This window comes from Centruroides vittatus, unplaced genomic scaffold (assembly GCF_030686945.1).
Source record: "Centruroides vittatus isolate TY-2023 unplaced genomic scaffold, ASM3068694v2 scaffold_386, whole genome shotgun sequence".
NCBI lineage: Eukaryota > Metazoa > Arthropoda > Arachnida > Scorpiones > Buthidae > Centruroides > Centruroides vittatus.
In genome coordinates, this window is record NW_027122706.1 from 2,083,391 (window position 1) to 2,103,939 (window position 20,549).

The 20,549-nt window shown below is 27.5% G+C and overlaps 1 protein-coding gene across 1 annotated transcript in view; it reads right to left on the reverse strand.

Annotated features, from left to right (window-relative positions):
* Positions 1-20,549, reverse strand: part of rg (rugose) — a 209,974-nt gene that overhangs the window by 129,614 nt on the left and 59,811 nt on the right. The window contains exons 12-17 of the mRNA XM_067286654.1: positions 19,274-19,336; positions 16,301-16,380; positions 14,651-14,759; positions 10,121-10,279; positions 3,598-3,766; positions 96-238 (exon numbers count right to left, since the gene is read on the reverse strand). Coding sequence (XP_067142755.1) covers positions 96-238; positions 3,598-3,766; positions 10,121-10,279; positions 14,651-14,759; positions 16,301-16,380; positions 19,274-19,336 — 723 coding nt within the window. The remainder of the gene's footprint in view (positions 1-95; positions 239-3,597; positions 3,767-10,120; positions 10,280-14,650; positions 14,760-16,300; positions 16,381-19,273; positions 19,337-20,549) is intronic.

Here is a 20,549-nt window from a genome sequence, read left to right on the forward strand (position 1 = left end):
TGTAAAATAAAAATTAAATTATTAATTTTTTAAATTACAAAAACAAAAAATATTTTCCTAATTAAAAAAAATAAAGAGTAATTATAAAATCTTACTTCGTGTACAGTGGTAAGATAATTTAGAATACTCTGTAATTCATCTTCTTTTACACCATTTCCCTTTAAGATAAGTTGTTTTAAGAAGAGTAGAATATGTGCTCGAATGGAAACGATTTCATTTTGATTTGGACGTGGACCTTCTGTAAAATAAACCAAACAAAAAACATTTTGTTCATTTTGAACAATTTTAGATTATAATATAAACTTTGTAAGTAAAAACTTTGCAAGCCTTTCAAATGCACTTTATATAAAATGTAAATTTATTTTTATAATATTTTTAAATGTAGAAAGTTTTAAAAACGTTTATATGTATGTATGTATGTATGTATGTATGTATGTATGTATGTATGTATATATATATATATATATGTGTGTGTGTATTATATATATTTTAAATTTTATTTTAATACAAAGTTAAATCTTGTTTTAAAAAAGTTTAATAATAATTAAATCTTGTATATACATACAAGCTTTATTTTTATTTTATTTTATTACTTTAAAAAAAATAATCTTACATACAGCTCACTCTTGTGCAATAACAGATGTAACAAAATGAAATATTTATATATTTCCCTGCATAATCAAATATATTTGTCTACTATACAGTACTAAGGTTATGGACTAAGAGATTATATAAGAGGTTATATAAACTTATAAATAATATTTCCTTTTAAATGCTTTTATAAACAAATAATCCATAATAAGCACATAATAATTCAGAAGCACTGGTTCTGAAAACACTCTTATTTGTTAAATAGGATAAATATACATATAAATTTACAAAATTCAAGCTAAAAATAGATGAGAATAATTGTAAGGGATAGAATCGCCAAGGCGCGCGATTCCTACCCTGTTTTACTATAACGAACTTTCTTGACGGAAAAACCGTTAGGAACGGCCGTTAGAAACTTCTGTGGGAAGAACCGTTAAGTTTCAAATCGACGACCGACGAACGATTGGCCGGCGGAAAGTGACCGTTGGCGGCCATTGTGGGAACATTCGAATTTGATTGGAGAGGGTTTGAACGTTGGACACTGTTTAAGGAGTAGTTTTGGCGGGAACAGAGGTTCGTATCGGGAAGATCAGATCGGATCGTTGTTACCGAAGTTCTAACTGTCTCTCTCGTTGGACGTTACGGAAATCTGGGGGAGGTAAACTCCAGTGTTTTAGTACGAACTTGTTCCTGACTCGGAGGTGCTGTTAATTACAAGTCTGTTTGTGGAGGTCGTAAGGAGTTTCTTTCGACGAACGTGTACGGGAATAGTCAGTTGTTGTTTGGACTAGTGTTTGTGCATAAGTAATTGTAACTCTAATTTGTATCATTTTGTACATTTATATTGTAAATATAAACTTTGTGTTTCGTCAAACCGACTGAGTGGTTATTTTGAACATTACTATAATGATTTATGATTGATTGTAGCTGACAAAGTAACTCCAAGAAGGTGTGACTTTTCACATAAAAATTCCCATTCCACAAACCTGAGTCGACGCTTATTCATTGAAGGATAGTCATTTAGCTATAATATACCAATCTGAGCTCAACAGGCATGTGAACAAAGATTTTATCATCCAATAAACAAAAGAAGGGTCTCCCATAGATTTAACATGAAAAGGAGAAGTTTTGTGGGTAAATTTAAAAATATGGGGTGGTAACAGATATCTTATTCATTGAAACAGACTTAGTTTATGTAGATAAAAAGCCAGTCAGTGCTTAAACGCCACCAATTAATTAATTACGAGAAAAAATTGACGCATGATACAACAGGAGCACATAGCTTCCGTAAATTGATACATGGTTTCTCCAAACAAAGCATAGAGCATACAAAAGAATAATAATGTACAAAGCACTATAAACAACAGGAATATTACTTGTTTTGACTATATGCTACTTTAGAAAGTGTTATAAATAGTAAGGAACACTGCCAGAATAATTGGATATAATTTGTTTTCTGTACCAGCTCTATGTACGATGATGCTAAACAATATTAATTATAGATTACGAAAGGAAACATAAAACTTTTTAGAATCATTATTATTTAACAGTTATACAATGGGTGATTGGTTAACAAACAGTTCTGTTAACGAATAAATTGGATAACGAACATTTTCACAAAAGATTTTTATGTTCAGATAACAAACACTTCACAGAACAAACACAAGGAGAATCGACGTAAAATAATGAATACCAATTGGTCTTCCCTTGTCTCCAGGCAACAATTTGAAACTTTTTGGAGCACAGGAGACGTCAACATCGATGCTCAATCCAGTATATACTGATCAGATAGTATTCCTCCTAACTTTGAAACTCTCCCTTGTAATTCCAGCCTTTTATTTTTCTGACAGAAACAATTTTTTATAGTATTTGCAAGACTGTCAGGTGGGCACTCATTAAGTTTTGCATCGGTTTTTATTTTCGAAAGGTAAGAGTATAATAGCAAAGGTAGAGAGTGAGCAGATGTCTGATGTTGCTGGCAGTATGGCTTGAACAGGTCTACAGTAGGCAACAGTTCAATCTTATCTAAGAAAGATAATGTATTATCAAGAAAACTCAAGCAGCTAAAGAAATAACAAAAAATCACATCTGAGAAATAAAGAACATTGAAGAGCTCATAATGGAACCTGAAACAGACCTAATGACAAAGGAATGCCAAGAACTCTTGAATGAAGAATACCAAGAAACTCAACGAGATATGTTTTCTTCTGAAAAAGAGGATTAATGCCGATATCTGCTATTAAAGACATTTTGAAGAAGTGGAGGATGTCAGAACAACGGTCTTAGAATGGCATCCAAACCAAGTTGAGGCTAATATGCTTGAGAATCTCTACATTATAATGCTATTAATTACTTCTGAAAAATCCTGAAGAAGAGAGCAATCGACATTAGACAGATTCTTGAACCCCACAAACAGAAAAAACATGACTAATAAAAATGCAACGCTGCATATATATGTATTTTTATTATTACATATAAATAAACACAGTAAGAAAGTATATATTTTTTATATTTTGGGGGCTCCAGAAGGAATTAATCAAATTTCTGTAAAAACCTATGGTAAATCGATAATCAATTAACGAACAATTGAAATATTGAAATGGATTATGTTCATTAACCGATCACCCACTGTACTTACAAAATGCCATATTATTGATAGAAAACAAATATCAACTTAAAAAATAGTATACTGAATTTCTTTATATTAATTTTTCTGACAAAAAATAAAGAAATCTTCAATAAAGGAGCTGAATTAAAATAAGTGTGAGCAGCTGCAACTGATATTTTTAACTATTAATATAAATATATAACGTGATATTCCACAGTTACAAGCAATGTTTTTCAAGAAAACTGTGAAAGATACACAAAAATGCCTAATGTATGTAAATTAGAAACTTATTAATTTTTTAAGACTCGTATAAAACTTTTTAGTAATTTTCTGATAAGCACTTCTTAAAGTCTCAGACACATAGCTAATATTTAAAGTTTATAATTAAAAATACTTACCTAAACCTTTTGGAGTTATTCCACTTTTGTTCCTTGGATTGACAACCCAATAATAATATTTTAATGTATGCATAGTTTGAAGTACAGTACTAATCCTCCTAACATTACTGTATATTTGGGTATCAGCGAGAAATTCTGTTGCAAGGTATGTGTACAACTTTGTTTGGACCTAAAAAGTTAAAATTTAAATTAAAAAAAATGAGTTATACAATATTAATTAAACACATTTTCAAACATTACAGATTTTATACAGTTTATATAACAAAAACAATTACATAAATTATTTTTAAGCACAATGTATTACTTGAAAAATATAGTTAAAATAAGAAATGTTGCATTTTTAACTAATTAAATATTAACACATTTAATTTAGTTCTTTTTTGTCTATTTTTAGCCATCTTCTGATTCATAAAATTTACTTCAAAAGTGTTTGAAAATTGCCATTATAGTTGCTTAATTTTGAATCAGTAACATGGTCACCAACAACCATAATGGCATATACATTTTTATAATAAAATTATACTTTTACATTGTTAGTTTCCAAATAATTTTAATTACATATGTTAATCATTAAAATAAGAATATTTTGTATATTTTTCAAACACATTTTATTTCTTGGATAATATCTAACATGTTAAAACATAAAAAACATGTTAAAACAACTATCAAATATATAACTTGAAGATTCATTAATTATAATTACTAATTAATAGTAATTCATACAGGGTTGTTTTGTCTGCTGCTACCATCTTTAACAAATAATATATAATTGAAACAATAAATGCAAACAATTTAAACTACTATACTCAAGAAATACCGATTAAAACAAGTAATGTTTAACATTTAAAGCATTGGTTAAGAGTGATAACTGATAATGAGTGTACATTATCAATCATGGATTGAAAATAATGATGAAAAGAAGTTTAAAAATCCCTATTTACTGAAAAATTATAATATATATAACCAAATTGCAATTACTGTAAGCAAAGTTTTCATAGTATATTATAAGTGTATAGTATAATATAACTTATCAGAATTAGTGAGTCCCAAAACACACAACATTAAACAATTAACAACAATTAAATATATAATTGATACTTAAATTTATAAATGAAACAAAAAGCAATTATCTAACAGCTACATTAGAATTATTTTCTTAAAATTTGTTTAAATCTTGTATTAATTTATTAAAACTAAGAACAAAATTTAGTAAACTTAACATTATATATGTATAAAATCTTTATTCTGAATTGTTTTACATTCAAGACAGTAAGATTTCTCCATTTTTACAATAGAGAATTAAAAAGATGGCTATTAAAATAGTCAAAAATGATTATTTCCTTAGATATACATTACTGGAGTAATGAAAAAAATGTTTCTTTATTGAACTGATTTAATACAGAAGGAACGAGTAATTGATCAGTCTGTTTAAACTCTTGTAGTTTACAGCTCTAAAATTTTCTGAAAAACATATACTTAATAATCAATTAATTTCTGTACACTCTTTGAATTAGGACTAATAATTTTCTAGAAGTAAATACAACATATAAATAATTTTTTTGAATATGAATATGCTCAAACATATATATCCTCATATATAACTCTTTAATCCTAAAATCACTATTATACAAAAAAAAAATAATGACCGCAAAGATGATTGTCCAGTACAGTTCATAGAAGAAAAGTGATAAGTCTTCATTATCACGAAATAGTTATGATAAACTGCCTTAAGATCACATCAAAAAAATCAAATTATTATTAAAGAAATTAGAACTAAACTGAAATTAACATTTATAAACAAATTAACAAATATAAACATAAAAGAAGAATATGAAAATAATCTTGAATTCATAATTATTTTAATAATTGCACAATTCTACAAGGATGTTTATATCCTTGTAAAATTGAAGAATATGTGCAAAACTTTTATAGTTTTTTAGAAAAATGTAGTTATTAGAAGTTACCTTTTTCTAATGATCATTTTTCCTTAAGAAACTATAAGATTTACATACAAATCCATTTTCAGTTTTTTATGATTTATTTTTATTGGAATATTGTTATACTTTTGTACTATTCAATTTCAGAAAATTATATTACTAACCAATCAAGAAAAAACAATAAGAAAAATTTTATTTGCATGTAACTAATTCATATAAATTTTACCTGGACATAAAATAAAAACAATCATAAGAACATTCACATTCTATTAATTATTTTTGTCTATTTAAATAAATCACTGTCATAAAAAATAACACTTATTTACAGCAAAACGTTTATTTATGAAAAAGTAATAATTATAGCAATGTGGGGGGCGTGTTCATCGGTCGAGGCTGCTGGCGTTTTTTCTTGTGCTCCTGGTCATCTATACCAGGGGTGGCCAACTTTTGTGTACATAAGATCTACTTTTTATCTTAAAAATGTGTCGCGATCGACTTGTGGTAGGCATAGTCTAAGTGGCGAGGGGGGGTGTAAAATACATACTATGTTTATACACTGTGCTTCAGTACGAAGTGCACTCCCGCGAGCACTCCATAAAGAAAATAAATTTCCAGACCCAACTTTTGATATTTGCAGTTATGAGTTCATTCCATACAGGCGGCACCTAAGAAAATCGATTTTTTGACACTTTCAAGATAGATTTTTATTAACTTAAAATATAATATAATTTTTTTTATCAATTACAATGTATAAATTGTGGTACTATTTGTTCGTAAACTTGAAAAACTTGTTATAAAACTGCACAGTACGGCTGATAATTTGATTATAAAATTTTACTTTCGCGATTTTTTTTGGGCGAGGAAAATTTATCATGGAAGAATGATATAAGATTTTTAGACTTATTTTTTGCTAATCTATCAAAAGCTCGCGGGAGTGCTCTTTGTACTGAAACACCCTGTACATCTACCTACGTAAAAAACAACGTAATTATTTAACGGGCCAAAAAACTCACGTCCAGGGGAATTAAAGCAACATGAGTAATTATTAACAATATTTATTAATTCTAATTAGCTAGCGGCCGGATGGCCGAGCGGTCAAGGTTAGCAGCCAGCCGCCCTGGGGGACCCGGGATCGAATCCGGACGGGTCGAAAAATCCCCAGGAATTTTTTGGGGGTGGTCCGTCCGGATATGTCAGTCCCCGTCCCTCGCCACTCGGCCGCCCCATTGTGGGCCTGGCCGAACCCATAATGGGCTTGCTATAAGAGGCCCTTTTAGTGCCCACTGGGCGGAAAGAGTTACAAAAAAAAAAAAAAAATTCAAATTAGCTACTGATGAAGACAGATTTAGAATTTATTTTATTCCGTTACATTAATGGGAGGACTGAGTTTGCACGTCTCTTACCAAGGAAACATAATTAGGTGTATATCCTGACAAAGATAATAATAATGATTCTTCAGTATGGGACTCAGTCAGGACAGAATGTTTAGTCTTCGATAACTTTAAGTATGAAAATGCCAATTCACACAGGTATGTAGTTCCGAAACAGGAATAAATGTATTTGCTACATTTGGTGATACTGGGATATTTTTCTCAATTGACGTATTTCCAAAAATCCAAAAATATAGAGGTCTGTTGCCAAAAACGCTCACTTATCGAGTAAATAGATAGGTAAGAAAAGCCATAATTTAATTTAAAACATAAACAACAGGTACTTACATTTTAAACAAATGAAAAATTGAAACTCAACGTTGTCACCGTGGATAAATAATATTGATTAATAATAATAATATTGTTAATACTAAAGAAAAGAAGCTACCGCAAGACAGTATCAAATATTCAAGCTAAATGGCTGTGTTTTCTACGAGTCCAGTCATAACTGCATGCATATTGTTTGCTTTTGCGCGTTACGTTTACAAGTTGCGTTCAGTTACAAGTGTAACACATTAAGTCAAAGACATCGCAAGCGATCGACCAAAATTGGCATCGCGATCGACTTGTTGGCCACCCCTGATCTATACTAAGCCTAAGCAACATACGCTTTTGTCTTTTTATTGCTGTTAAAAGTTTAAATTTGTAACTTACTTAGATAAATTATTTCAATAATAACATCATTAATAAAAATGCAACGTTCTCCACCTAAGCGGGGAAGGCCTCCAATAAATCGTGCCAAACCGGATGCCAAGAAGAACCAACCTCTTTCGTCTAATTCCAAGACAATATTGGACTTTAACTTCAATTCTGGAAAAAACCTTCATGAAGAACCTAGTGAAGAAAAGATTCCCATTTTAAATTCATCGCAAATAAGTGCAAACGACATTCCAGGTGAGTTAACCAAGTCTGACCATTATCTCTCTACTAAACCGGATGAACTTCCAGACACCTCTACTTCAGTGTTATGGAATAAAATATCGGAATTGATTAATACTGCTAACGACAAACTCTTTAGACAAATGGTTATGATAAAACAAGATCTCGAAACTATTCACGAAAATATCCGTGAAACGAAGGACCACCAGTTAAAAATGGAGGAACAATTAATTAACTTAAAACAACAGGTAGATAAGTTACAAATTAACAAGGATTGCATTCAATTTAAAATGGACTCGTTAATTAACAAACATCGCTATAATAACATTATTATGTACAACTATCCAAACCATAAAACCACCTCAAGAGCAGAAATACATAATTTTATTACTTCTCTTTTAAATTTACAAAATATAGCTCAAGAGGATATACTAGAGATAGTTCAACTGTCTAAAACGCCCAATATAACATTAAAAGTTACTCTCAGCAATAATCAAATTAGAGACCGTATCTTTACTACCATTATACGAAAAAAACAACAAAACTCGTTAGAAGAATGGAATAATTTACAAATCTCTCCGGACTTAACTAACAATTCAAGAGCTAGACGGAAATTTTTATTACCAACTTCTTACGAACTACGTAAACAATATTCGCAGGTTAAACTGCGTAATGATATTTTATTAATCAACCATGAAAAGCTAACCTATAGTTTAACCACTGAAAAACTGGTACAAGTAGACACTTTTCTTCCATCGTCAAGAATAGATATAACTAAATGATAAATTAACAAACAAGATACACTTCAAGTCCGTAAATTTTCTTCTAACAATCAATTCCTTACTATTATCAATTGAAAGAGTCAGGGTAATTAAATATCAAAGTTAAACAAGCAATTGAAAATTTATTATTTCTATGGGCAACAATGGAAACATCAAATTTGAATATTTAATTTAAACTCTACTACACCATTGTAAATCTTACTACATATTATGCAAGTCCAATATGGGGACTGGATTACTTTACAACCTTGAAATTCTGCATATTTACTTCCAACGTAAGTTATTTCATCTTGAAAATACAATACTTGAATATGCCTTCCCTCTTGAGTTAAGTTTTATTTGGGCTTTTCCCCAGATATTAAAACGTATTAAAAAATTCTACTTCAAACATAAATACAAAAGTGTCGATAATACCGAATTTGTACTTCAAGAAATGATAAAGCAGTCCTATAACGAGAAAAAACAGGCAGCCTTGGCATTATAAATCTTGATAAATCTCAAATACACTTGGTATATTAGCATTACTGTTTATAGATACAATTTAAGACTGGAAACTTGCTTACTTACTGTCAATTATCTCAATCTGATGACATTTTTGTGATCTTTAAAATTGCCAAGCACTAACTAAACAGCGTGGAAAATATGACATTATAAGAATATGCAACGATGGATCACTTCTCGACTTTAAAATTAACCTAAATTTCATAGCAGAAAGGATGCCCATAAAATTTGTTACTACTTTGTTAAACTCACTGAAAAAACTCTTGGTAACATCTAATTATTTGTTGTTGTATGTTTGGGCAAATCCTTGATAACAATATATCTTAAAGGTACTAACAGTGCCTCGCAATAAATTATGTTGGTTAATAATCACTATAAAATTATGTAATATGTATCTTTATCATGTATTAATTCTTTAAGTATACATGTATTTGTACCACCCCCTTATAGGGAAACTTTCCCTGGCAATAAAATTAATAATAATAATAATTATAGCAATGTTACATTATAATAATTATTTTTTGGCCACAATATAACATTTCAATAGATGAAGATATATTTTTTTCCATAGAGAGTTGAATTTAAATCTCAATTTCACAAGAATTTAAAAAACAATCCAACTTATCAGGCTTTAATTCAAAAAGCAAAAGTTCTTAACATTTAAGATTTTCAGAAACTTTCAATTCCATCTTTATAATTATAAAATGTAACCTTGATCATGAAAAATTTGATTTCATACCATTTTTTTAAGACCAAAGTTAGATGAAGTCTGAAAATTAAGTAACAGCAAGAATCTAATTTGCTACATTTGGGTTATCCATCTATTCAAACAAAACATGATTCTTTTGGCATTCATTCCAGTAATGTTTCAGAACAACATAATTAAATACTATTTTGTTACTAAAAAATTTTTGTTTATTTTAATCAATGTAACATGTTTCCTCATATAATTAAGAATCTTAATTATAAATAGAAAAAATAATTAAAATCATACTATAGTTGGTGTATATATCCATAATGCCGGATTAAATAATATATGGTCTAATAGTTGTTTCAAAAGTACTTCACTGTTATTGTTGTTGACTGTTACGAGATGTTTGGTTAGAGATAAAAAGGAATTGAGGACATCTTCAGTGATATGATCACGTAAGGCCTGAAACATAAATTTAAAAATAATTAGTTTTGGATTCTTTCTTAACAATTATATAATAATGATACTAATTAACTAAATTATGTATTTAATATGAAAATATATCATCATTTGCATTACACTTTATATTATAGTATATCTTTCATTATGTCTTTGTTGTTATTATTTTAATTAATTTTAAAAATTATACAAAATCAAATATAAAATATAGATGAACATTTTTCATTTTTTTAAATATATAATTGCATATTTACATATTTAACACCTTAAATTGTATTCAATTTTATTTGTAACATTAAACTAATAATAATTCTATTTAGAAATCAAATATAATATATATTATGATATTTTAGCTAATAATATAATTTGACTATTGCACAAGCAAAGATATAATAATTAAAAGCTAAAATACAGAAGCTACACATACAAATACAATTCAGTCTTGGTATTTTTCAATTAAGAGATTTTCAAAATTTAAATTCTTTCACTAACCCAAGAAAATGATTTGCTTTTCATTATAAAGAAGCAGACATTTGTTTAGTTTTAGTAATATTGATTTTAATTTTATTTTCAATTATTTGTTTTATATTAAATTCAATATTCTCTGTCTTATTAATTCTACACTTTGAAATTACTCTTACCTTTTCATAGTAACAATTCAAAAGTTATCACTTTAATTTACTTATGTTCTCTACCTTAGGTTCCTGATGATAAATGCTCAGAAACATCAAAACTTTCAAATTTCTGTTTTACATTCCATTCAAAGTATTATAAATTTAGTAATTAGCATTAAAATAATTGTTTATAAATTATTAATTAAACAAACTAAATTTTTAGATTCTCTTTATTACTAAAAACAATTGCAGAAATAGCTTATTTTTGACATGATTTTAAATAAAATTAAATTTAGACAGAGAATATCCAGCTTTTTGCATTGCTCTGTTAATGACTAGTATTTCTTCATCTACTAGTGCTTGAGTGAAAGGGAGAAGGAATGCCCTCCATATAAGGGAAGATACGGCAGAGTTGACAAAATTTAAGGGTTGGAAGGATGTAGTGAGGATAATTTGTGGTGCATCATTGTTTCTATGATGGATAGAAAATAGATCAGGAGATGTATAAATTTCTAAGTCTAAAAATGAGATTTTGGCATTTTGTCCTTCCTCTACAGTGAATTTGATCAAAGGATAAACAGAAGCCAATGATTGAATAAATTGCTCCAAGTCTTCATTTGAGCCATCCCACACGAGTAGCACGTCATCAACATAGCATAAATATATAATTGGATAACGGATGGTCAAGGGGCATTGAAAATACGATGGTCTATGTCAGGGCTTCTTAAATTATGAAAAAAATCACAATCATAAATGGGGTTGTGAATAAAAAAAGTTTAAGAAGCCCTGGTCTATGTTCCTCATAATAAGTTCTGCCAACAAAGGTGATAGTGGGGAACCCACTGGTACTCCCTGTGTCTGTTCGTATATTTACCCACTGAATTGCAAGTAATTATTTTCAGTAATGAGAAAGATAGCTTCACGCAAATGTAAAACATGCGATGTTGGGTAACCAGAGTTAAGCAGCAGGGAATTAGCAAGCGTGATGGCTTCAAAATATGGCGGATATAAGGAAATCACGTCAACTTTGTACAATCGGTATGAGTTGATGGGGAAGTTTTCTAATTTACTTAAGATGACTGATTTAGCATCCGTAGAGTCTGTGGTAACAAATTCAGAAGGTGGAATTAAAGCAGTAATTTGTTTTGCTAGTACAGCTTCTTAATAGTATGTGGGATGGGACCATTTGTTGACTAAAGGTCTTAACCAGTTGTTTGCAGAATACTGCTATTGGAGTAACCAGTTTTCGTTAAACTGTTGCGGAGTACTCCAGTTGGTGTAAGTGCCAATTTTTTTCGTAATTAACTAGTTGGTGGCGATTTATTCACTGATTGGCTTTTATCTACATAGACTTAGTCTGTTTCAACAAATAAGATTTTGTTACCACCCTGTATTTTTAAATTTAGGCACAAAACTCCTCCATTCCATGTTAAGTTTATGGGAGACCCTTCTTTTGTTCATTTGACAATAAAATCCTAGTTATCATGCCCGTTCTAATTGGTATATTATATCTAAATGACTATCCTTTGACCAATAAGCATCAACTTGGGTTTGTGGGGTGGGAACTTTCTTGGAAAAAGTTATACCAACTTCGAGCTACATTGTCAGCTACAAACGTAAACAAACAATTATAAATCGTTATTCTTATCTATTTTTAGCATGAATTTAATAAATTTTTATGTATATTTATCCTATTTAACAAATAAGCTTGTTTTTTAAACCATTTAGCCATAAATCTTTCAAAAAACAAAGTACTTCCTGTTATGGTGGTACTTCCGTAATACATAAGATATACATGTATAGTCGTTAATATAATAAAGTAATAATTGCTTATTATAGTCTACTATTAGTACAATAGTTTAAATAACATATAAATAGAATCAAATACACATCATCAATAATAAAAGTGTATTAACCTAGATTTAGAAAGGCCACCACCCTCCACACCGATCGGTGTTATAATCTATAAGCCATATTATTTCTCTATGTTGATTTAGAAAGCTGCAGTTTTTTTATTTGACAGAAAATAGACATGTCTAAGTAACGTATGTAACAAATTAATGGAATATTTATAAAAAACGTTTTTTTTAAATATTTTAAAATCTTAAATTTTATTAATTTTTTTAAACATACATAATATTTTGAAGTTAACAATCGTAAAGTGTAATATGTACGTGATAGAAAACCGAAAACAGATTATATCTACTACAATTTTTAAGCGAGATATCACAAATTGAAAAATCACTTTAAAAACCACAAAACCTGTATGCAACAGCGATGTTGTTTCGGATTATCAAGTGTGCAGCTGACAGGTTAAGGGCCAAGCAGGTTTATGTGTTTTGACAAGCAATATTCACTGGTGGATTGAGAGGACCTACTAAGCTCTTACTAGAAAGTCTTTATCTGTGACTAGTAGATTTAACTGATTGGATGCAAGGAATGACTTTACTGTTTGCACCATCTTCATGTTCACTTTTCTGGTTTAAACAAACTAAATAATTTTCCAAAACAATAACTTGAATAAAAATACCACAATAGTTGTTATATTCAGTTAGAATCTAAATGTTTTACATGTTTTCTTACTTAAAAGTACCATTCTAATTTTTAATTTCATATAATAACTTTTACTTTTTATTTTTATTTTGTTATTTATAAAAGAAGAAAGCTGTAAAAAAACTCTTCTACGAAAAAAAACATTTTAGTTTATTTTGATTCGAATTTAATAAACCTCACTATTAAGATTAAATTAATTTTAAAACATTACTGTTAAGGATTTAGTTTAGTTTATGTAAACATAATCAAACATTTTATATGAAAAATAATTTAACTAGCTTGAAAAACAAACAAAGTGTAACTTTTTATTATAAAATTACAGTAGAGTATCAATTATCTGAATCAATTGGGGACTGGGGTTGTTCGGAAATTTGATTTTTCAGATAGTTATTATGTACAAAAAAATATATTAATCTATCCCATGTTGAAATTTTTCTCCATTGCATGCCACTTAGTGTTGAATTTTCGTCTATGTTAAGACTAACATAAATTTTTTAAAATGATAATCATGGCTATTGTATTGTTAAAAATTATCGTTATTTTGCACAAACAAAATAAATATATTGAAAAATATAAAAACAAAAAAAATTATATTTTGGAAGTTAATCTAGTATCAAAAAATGTTCCGATTCAGCATGACACACGTCCCAACACACAGTCCTGAGAAAAACACCACACAAAACAACCAAAGCTCACCAATCACGTGGGGAAAAAGCCTCGTTCAAATACTGGCATCTCCTTAAGTATCCTCTCATGGTTGCGCCAATGCTGCCAGCTAAAATACTCACGTCAACAAAAGTAATATTGGAATAGTCCAAGACATAGCCAAATATTGCAGTGCCACAGCACTAACAGAAATTTAAATTTGCCAACTGGAAAGCTTTTGGTTAATTGATGTTTCAGTTGATTGACATTCAGATAATCGACACTCTACAGTATATTATTTTTTGCTGTCCTTGCTATAAACATATTTTATTTTCTTATAATAATATATATATATATATATACATATATTAAATATTTTTAAATATATATATTTTTATAAATAACTAATAATTTATAATATATATACAAGAAGAAAATAAAATTATATGTTTGTTAAAAATTATTAGTTATTTAATATCACTAATATTCTAAATTTATACAATTAATATTTGAGCAATTATATCTCCACATAGTTTTTATAAATTATTTTAATAAAATTTACCATTTGTAAAAGGTAACTAATGACAAGAAAGCCCTTATTTTGAATCATATGTTGTTGGACGGTGGGTGAACTTTCAACTAAATCAGAGATGAATGCAATAAGAGTAGAACTGAAAGTAAAAAAATTAAAAACTAACTTAGTCTTCTATGTATAAATGCACGTATAAAAATATATACATTTAAAAATAAATATCAAAAAAATAAATCTGAAATGTAAAAAAAATATCAAATATATATTAAGACTTAAAATTAATATTAAAGTAAATTTTAAATAAATTATCAATTCATTGTAATAAATAATTTAATAAATAACTTGATACAAAAATTTCATAGACAGATTCAAATTAAAGCTGTCCTTATGCTTTTTTTCTACTGCAGATTAGGAGTCAACAAACTTTTACACTATCAACTCTTTCAAGGACTCCTTGACCTTTTATTGACTCCTCAATCCCCTCTTCTTTTTTTGCTAATACAATTAAAAATAATAAAGTAATCTGGTGAGCCAGTGTTATCCACTCTCTATTTTCATAGAAGAAAATCTATTTAGTGTTTAAATTTACACCTTGAACTCTCCTGTATATAACCAATCAGACTAATAATTTTTAATGAATCATATTTAATTGACCTCACAAGTAATTTTAAACCTGTTAAAATGCCTTAACAACCCTTGGGAATCAATATCAGCCATTTTGAGGGCTCCTGCTATATATAGTGCTTAGTTTATTATTTGATATGAGCATTAATTGAAACTACCACAATAAGTTTATCAAAATAAATCAATTATATTACACTTAGATTTAGATAACAGTTGTTGTATTAAATATTTATTTATATTTATTGAAACATTTTTATATTACAGATATTATTTTATATTTTTTCAGATACACAATTTTTCAATAGCATAAGTTAAAGACTTCTTTAAAGTCTTAAAATTATGCTATTGAAAAATTTATTACTTACTTCATTACTTATTCCTTTTAGTGTTTTGAAATAATAATTTATTAAAGAATTATCATAATTTCATGCAGATAATCTTGGGTTGTGTGTACCTAAAAGTCAATTTGAAAACAGGCATGGGTTATATGATGGTGCAGATTATCTGCCAATTGTAACTCAATTATAAACTCAAACAATTTAGACAAAGGAAGCTTTGTCTAAACTTGGAAAAAGGGTAGTTTATAATTAAAACATTCTTAAAATAAAATAGATATTAAAACACAAAGTTAAGTAACAAAATTATGTTAATAACAATCTTTATTAAACTGCATTACCAAAATAAGCAATAAAAAAAATCCTAACCATAGTAAGTGATTTTATAATCCAGTCTCTGAAACATGTAACAGTTCACCTCATCATATAACTGCATTTCCTTCAAACAGCTAACCTGAGATTATACACACAAAAATACAGAAATACAATAATCAAAAGCACATGGAAAAATTTTGTTTTTTCGAAATGTATCATTGAAATTGAAACAACTGTTTCAGTAAGTCATTCATCTATTATTTGTTCACAAGAATTTAATATTCATATGGTAAGAATTTTAAATTTAATTTTATGTTAAATTTATTATTGAAATATAAAAACTATTCAAACAATGATTCTATTCTTATAACAAAATTTTCTAAATATTAAGTACTAAATTTATTACCATATTGCTGGTTTCTTATCTTGTTTTAGTAACAGTATTCCTGTTGGAATGTCTAATTGTCCCAACAAAGGAAATAAAACCTATAAACATAAACAGATAAAAAAAAGTATAAATAATTCTCATATATTACACATTTTGTCATTTAATTACACAGATTTTAAAAAATGCCAATTTATAACTATAAAATAATCCACATTAGTTTAATAGTAATTGCTTTATTTTTGTTAATAATAATGAAGAAAAGTACTATTAACAATTATACTTGCTATTATAATTGCTAGTATTACTTCTCTTTGACATGAATTATGGAAATAAAGACAGATTTAAAGAAAATAAATAACTTTTTAAAATTAATTTTATTAATTTAAACAAACCATTAATAGTACAAATGCATATAGTGTAAAATTTTTCACTTTGTATATTCATAACAGTTAATTATAATTTGATAAAATATAAACTGTTTATAACTGAGTAATTTAAAATTTATTTTTGTATACTAGTACTTTATTATATATTAACAGGACTTATTATACTGGAAACTATTAATGTTTATAATTGAGTTTTTATATTATCTTTAAAAAACTAACTGAAGTTACCAAAAGCATTTAATTATAAACATTTTAAACCTTACAAGAGGAAGGTTTGAGGAGTGGGAAATAGATCTAAATAAAACTTATTTCTATATTAGTTCTTCACTGGTACTAAAACATAAGAAAGGACTAGTGTGCAATTTGTAGCTAATTCCAAGAAAAACACACTATCCCTTTCCTATGTTGTGGAGAAAGCTTTGCATAATCACTTGCATTATAGTTCTCATCTGTTATTGGATCATCTTTGCACTATCAACAAATAACTTATAATGTGTATAATTAAAGAAGTATTAATGGAAGGAATAGTAAGGAAAACAATGTTAGTCAACATACGATCCATTCCTGTCATAATATAAAATAAGATCTTCATCTGCTACTACATAACTTTCATTATTAATATCATTAATGATGCTGAAGAACCTATCTGCCATAATCACAGACATAAAACTATTAATTTGTTCAGGAGGATGGTTAGTTAATAAATTGTGCCTTTTCATATATCAAATTTACATATAAAAGAACATTGATGAATGCACCTTTAACAGTTTCATTCAGAAATGATATTTCTCTGATAGCTTCAATGTTAACTTTTTTTACTTATTGACAATCTAGATTCTATGGCCATTATTTTCATTAGGAATTAATTTTTAAATATCAGACTTCTGTAATAATTTGTAGCAACAGTTGCATCACATTTGTTTACAATATTTCAAGTAGTAAGTAATGAGTATTATTTACTACTTGAAAGTATCAATATTATATTATCATCATCAAATTATGAATATTGAATTATTATTATTATTATTATTATTGATAATTATAAAACTAAAAAATAATTTGCTGTTCATTAATAAAATGTGTAAAGAAAGATTGTGGAAATTGAAAACAGGCCAGCAGCTTATTAGTTGAGATCCTCAACTTCTTCACTGTGCATAACAAATAGTTATTTAACAAACATACTGCAAAATGTTTTGAGGCTAATGGACATCATTTTGAACATTTATTGGACTAAATAATTATTGTTTATGGATTTAATTAGAAAAATCCATTTATGAATTTTTCTAATTAAATCCACAAACCTGCTATGCATGAAAGTATCCTCTAATGCATTTATTTTTGAATTTACTTTTCCCTGTATATATGTTACATTCAATGATGTGAATGGCTGAAGTAATGGAGCAATAATATCTTTGACCAAATGTTAATGTCATTGTACAAACACATTAAACATTCTTGTCTTTCACTGAACATTATGTTCTTTTCAGAAGAGTATTATTGACAATGACCAGGCAACAATATGAATGGTAGTCAATCATTAGTCACTGTTGGATCAATATGGCAAATTGTTGTTTGTGATTGATTTTTTTCTTTTGTAGACTACAAACCTATGATTAAGGACATTTATTTCATTATACAACAGAGGCATATACAATATATTTATTTTTTGGAAACTTCTGGGTTCCATTATTTATAAAAATAAATGAATGCAAGTTTAAATATAGAATAAACTCTAGTTAGGAGCTATATTACTTTTCTGCCTCCTAGGTAAGATGGTACAGTCCTACAGAATAAATAAATAAAATCTAGTGTATATTAACTTAGTCATACTTATTTAAACCACTTAGACTTTAATTACATTTTGAGTTTAAGTGCCTGTCTGCTGCTTAGTAGAAACATTTGTTTGGTATATTCCCGGAAACTCAAATTAAACTTATTGACTTCCTTCTTCTCAATCACTAATATGTAAAACTCATTTAAAAACTTTCCTTCTATTTTTCACTACTATATTCTAAACTCTAAAGGACAGAACAGAAACAAAAACAACAAAAACACAAATAAGGTTACATTACATAGAGTGCAGTGGTTGACATAATAGTTCATATCATTACCCAAGCAGCATTGAGGCACTGTTGTTTTAACATGGTGCCAGTATTATCTGCTAGAGTGGTGACTGATGACTGATGTCCCTGTCCTGTTTATTCACATCATTGCCTAACACTATGTGCAAATGCTGAAAATGACTGACTGGATACTCATTTGATATTGTATGTTCACATCATTTACTGTATTTATTTATTCATTCATTCAAAATTTTTAAGTAATAATATTCTTATTTTTTTTAAAATAATTTTTAACTTTGCTTCAGATCCAGAGGAAAATAAATTATATTTATTATATTTTATATCTTTTTATTGCTTGTAAAGCAATTATGCATATTAAAAAAAATACCAAACATAAGTAATAGAAAGGCATAATAAATTAACTAAATTTACAAAATTTATTTTGAAAATTACAATTTATAAAAATTTATTAAATTAAATGAACACTTTTTAATCAAAGCATAAGAAATAAAAAAAATTTTAGTAATTAAATTACTTTTTACCTGAATTCCACCAATGGAATTTAGTGTACTGTGGATGGAGTATGTAGTAACAGCTTTGACATCCTAAAAACATTAACAAAAAATATTTATAAATTAAAATATAAAAAGTAATGATAATCATAATAAATATTCTCTTATTTTTATATATTGCAAAAATAAATGTCAACAAATATATGAAATTGTTGTGTTTAAGTTTAATTAACATATTTAAAATTAACTAGTAATACCAAATAATCTTCCAGATTTTTATTACGCTATATTAAGGTTAATAATCTGAAACAAGGAAATTTGGCAAGAGGTAGGTATTAAAAATAACCTCTATTATTTGTCTAAAAAATTACATATTAAACTAAATATTGGCACTGCCATTGGCAAGATCTGGCAACCACTACTACAGCTCTGAAAAGAGTCCATTTAAAATACCCTTTTCTTCCTCATCCTGATATCCCTATTTTTTATTTTTTATTTTATTACACTGCATGACCTTCATCTAACAGTTTAGATGAAGGTCATGCAGTGATCGTTAAACCTTCCTTTTTTAATATTTTAATCATTTTTATTTATTTTTAGAACATACAATATTCTTTTTACCAACTTTTTATTTTTCTTATTTTAATAGAATTTTTATTATATTCTTTTAAAATTTACATGTATTTTTTTATCAATGTTTATTTATTCTATTTAAAAACCTTTTACTTTTTACTTAATTTACATTATACTTTGTTTTTTTTAGTATATAAGAATCCAGTTGTCAAAAGTATAACTATAACACACACAACCACCATTCAGGTAATATTGTGTTCATTATAATGTCATGTATATTTATAATTGTAACCTAAAATTTGTAATGTTTTTAACCAGATTGATGTTGGATAAAGAAAAGACTGATGAGGAACATATAGTCCAAAACCTTTATAAAAAAAAAAAAAAAAAATAAATAAAACCTGTGTAATCTATCTTAGTTGTGTTCCTGTGTGATTAGTTCCCCTAAGCAATCTTATGCTTACTTCTAACAAAAGAGATTTATGATAACATATTTATGTTTAAGAAATATTAGGGCTTCCTGATATCTTCAGCAGCACAACACTGCTCTCTACATCTAGGTTGCAATTTACAATAATTCTTTATACATATAATATTAGTTTTATATGTATTTATTAAATAATTGTAAATAATAATTAAAAAGTTAATAAATAATATTCAATAGTAAGACAAAATAAAATGTAATTTAAAATAATACAGAGCAAATTATAATAAACACTTTTAAAAATAAGCA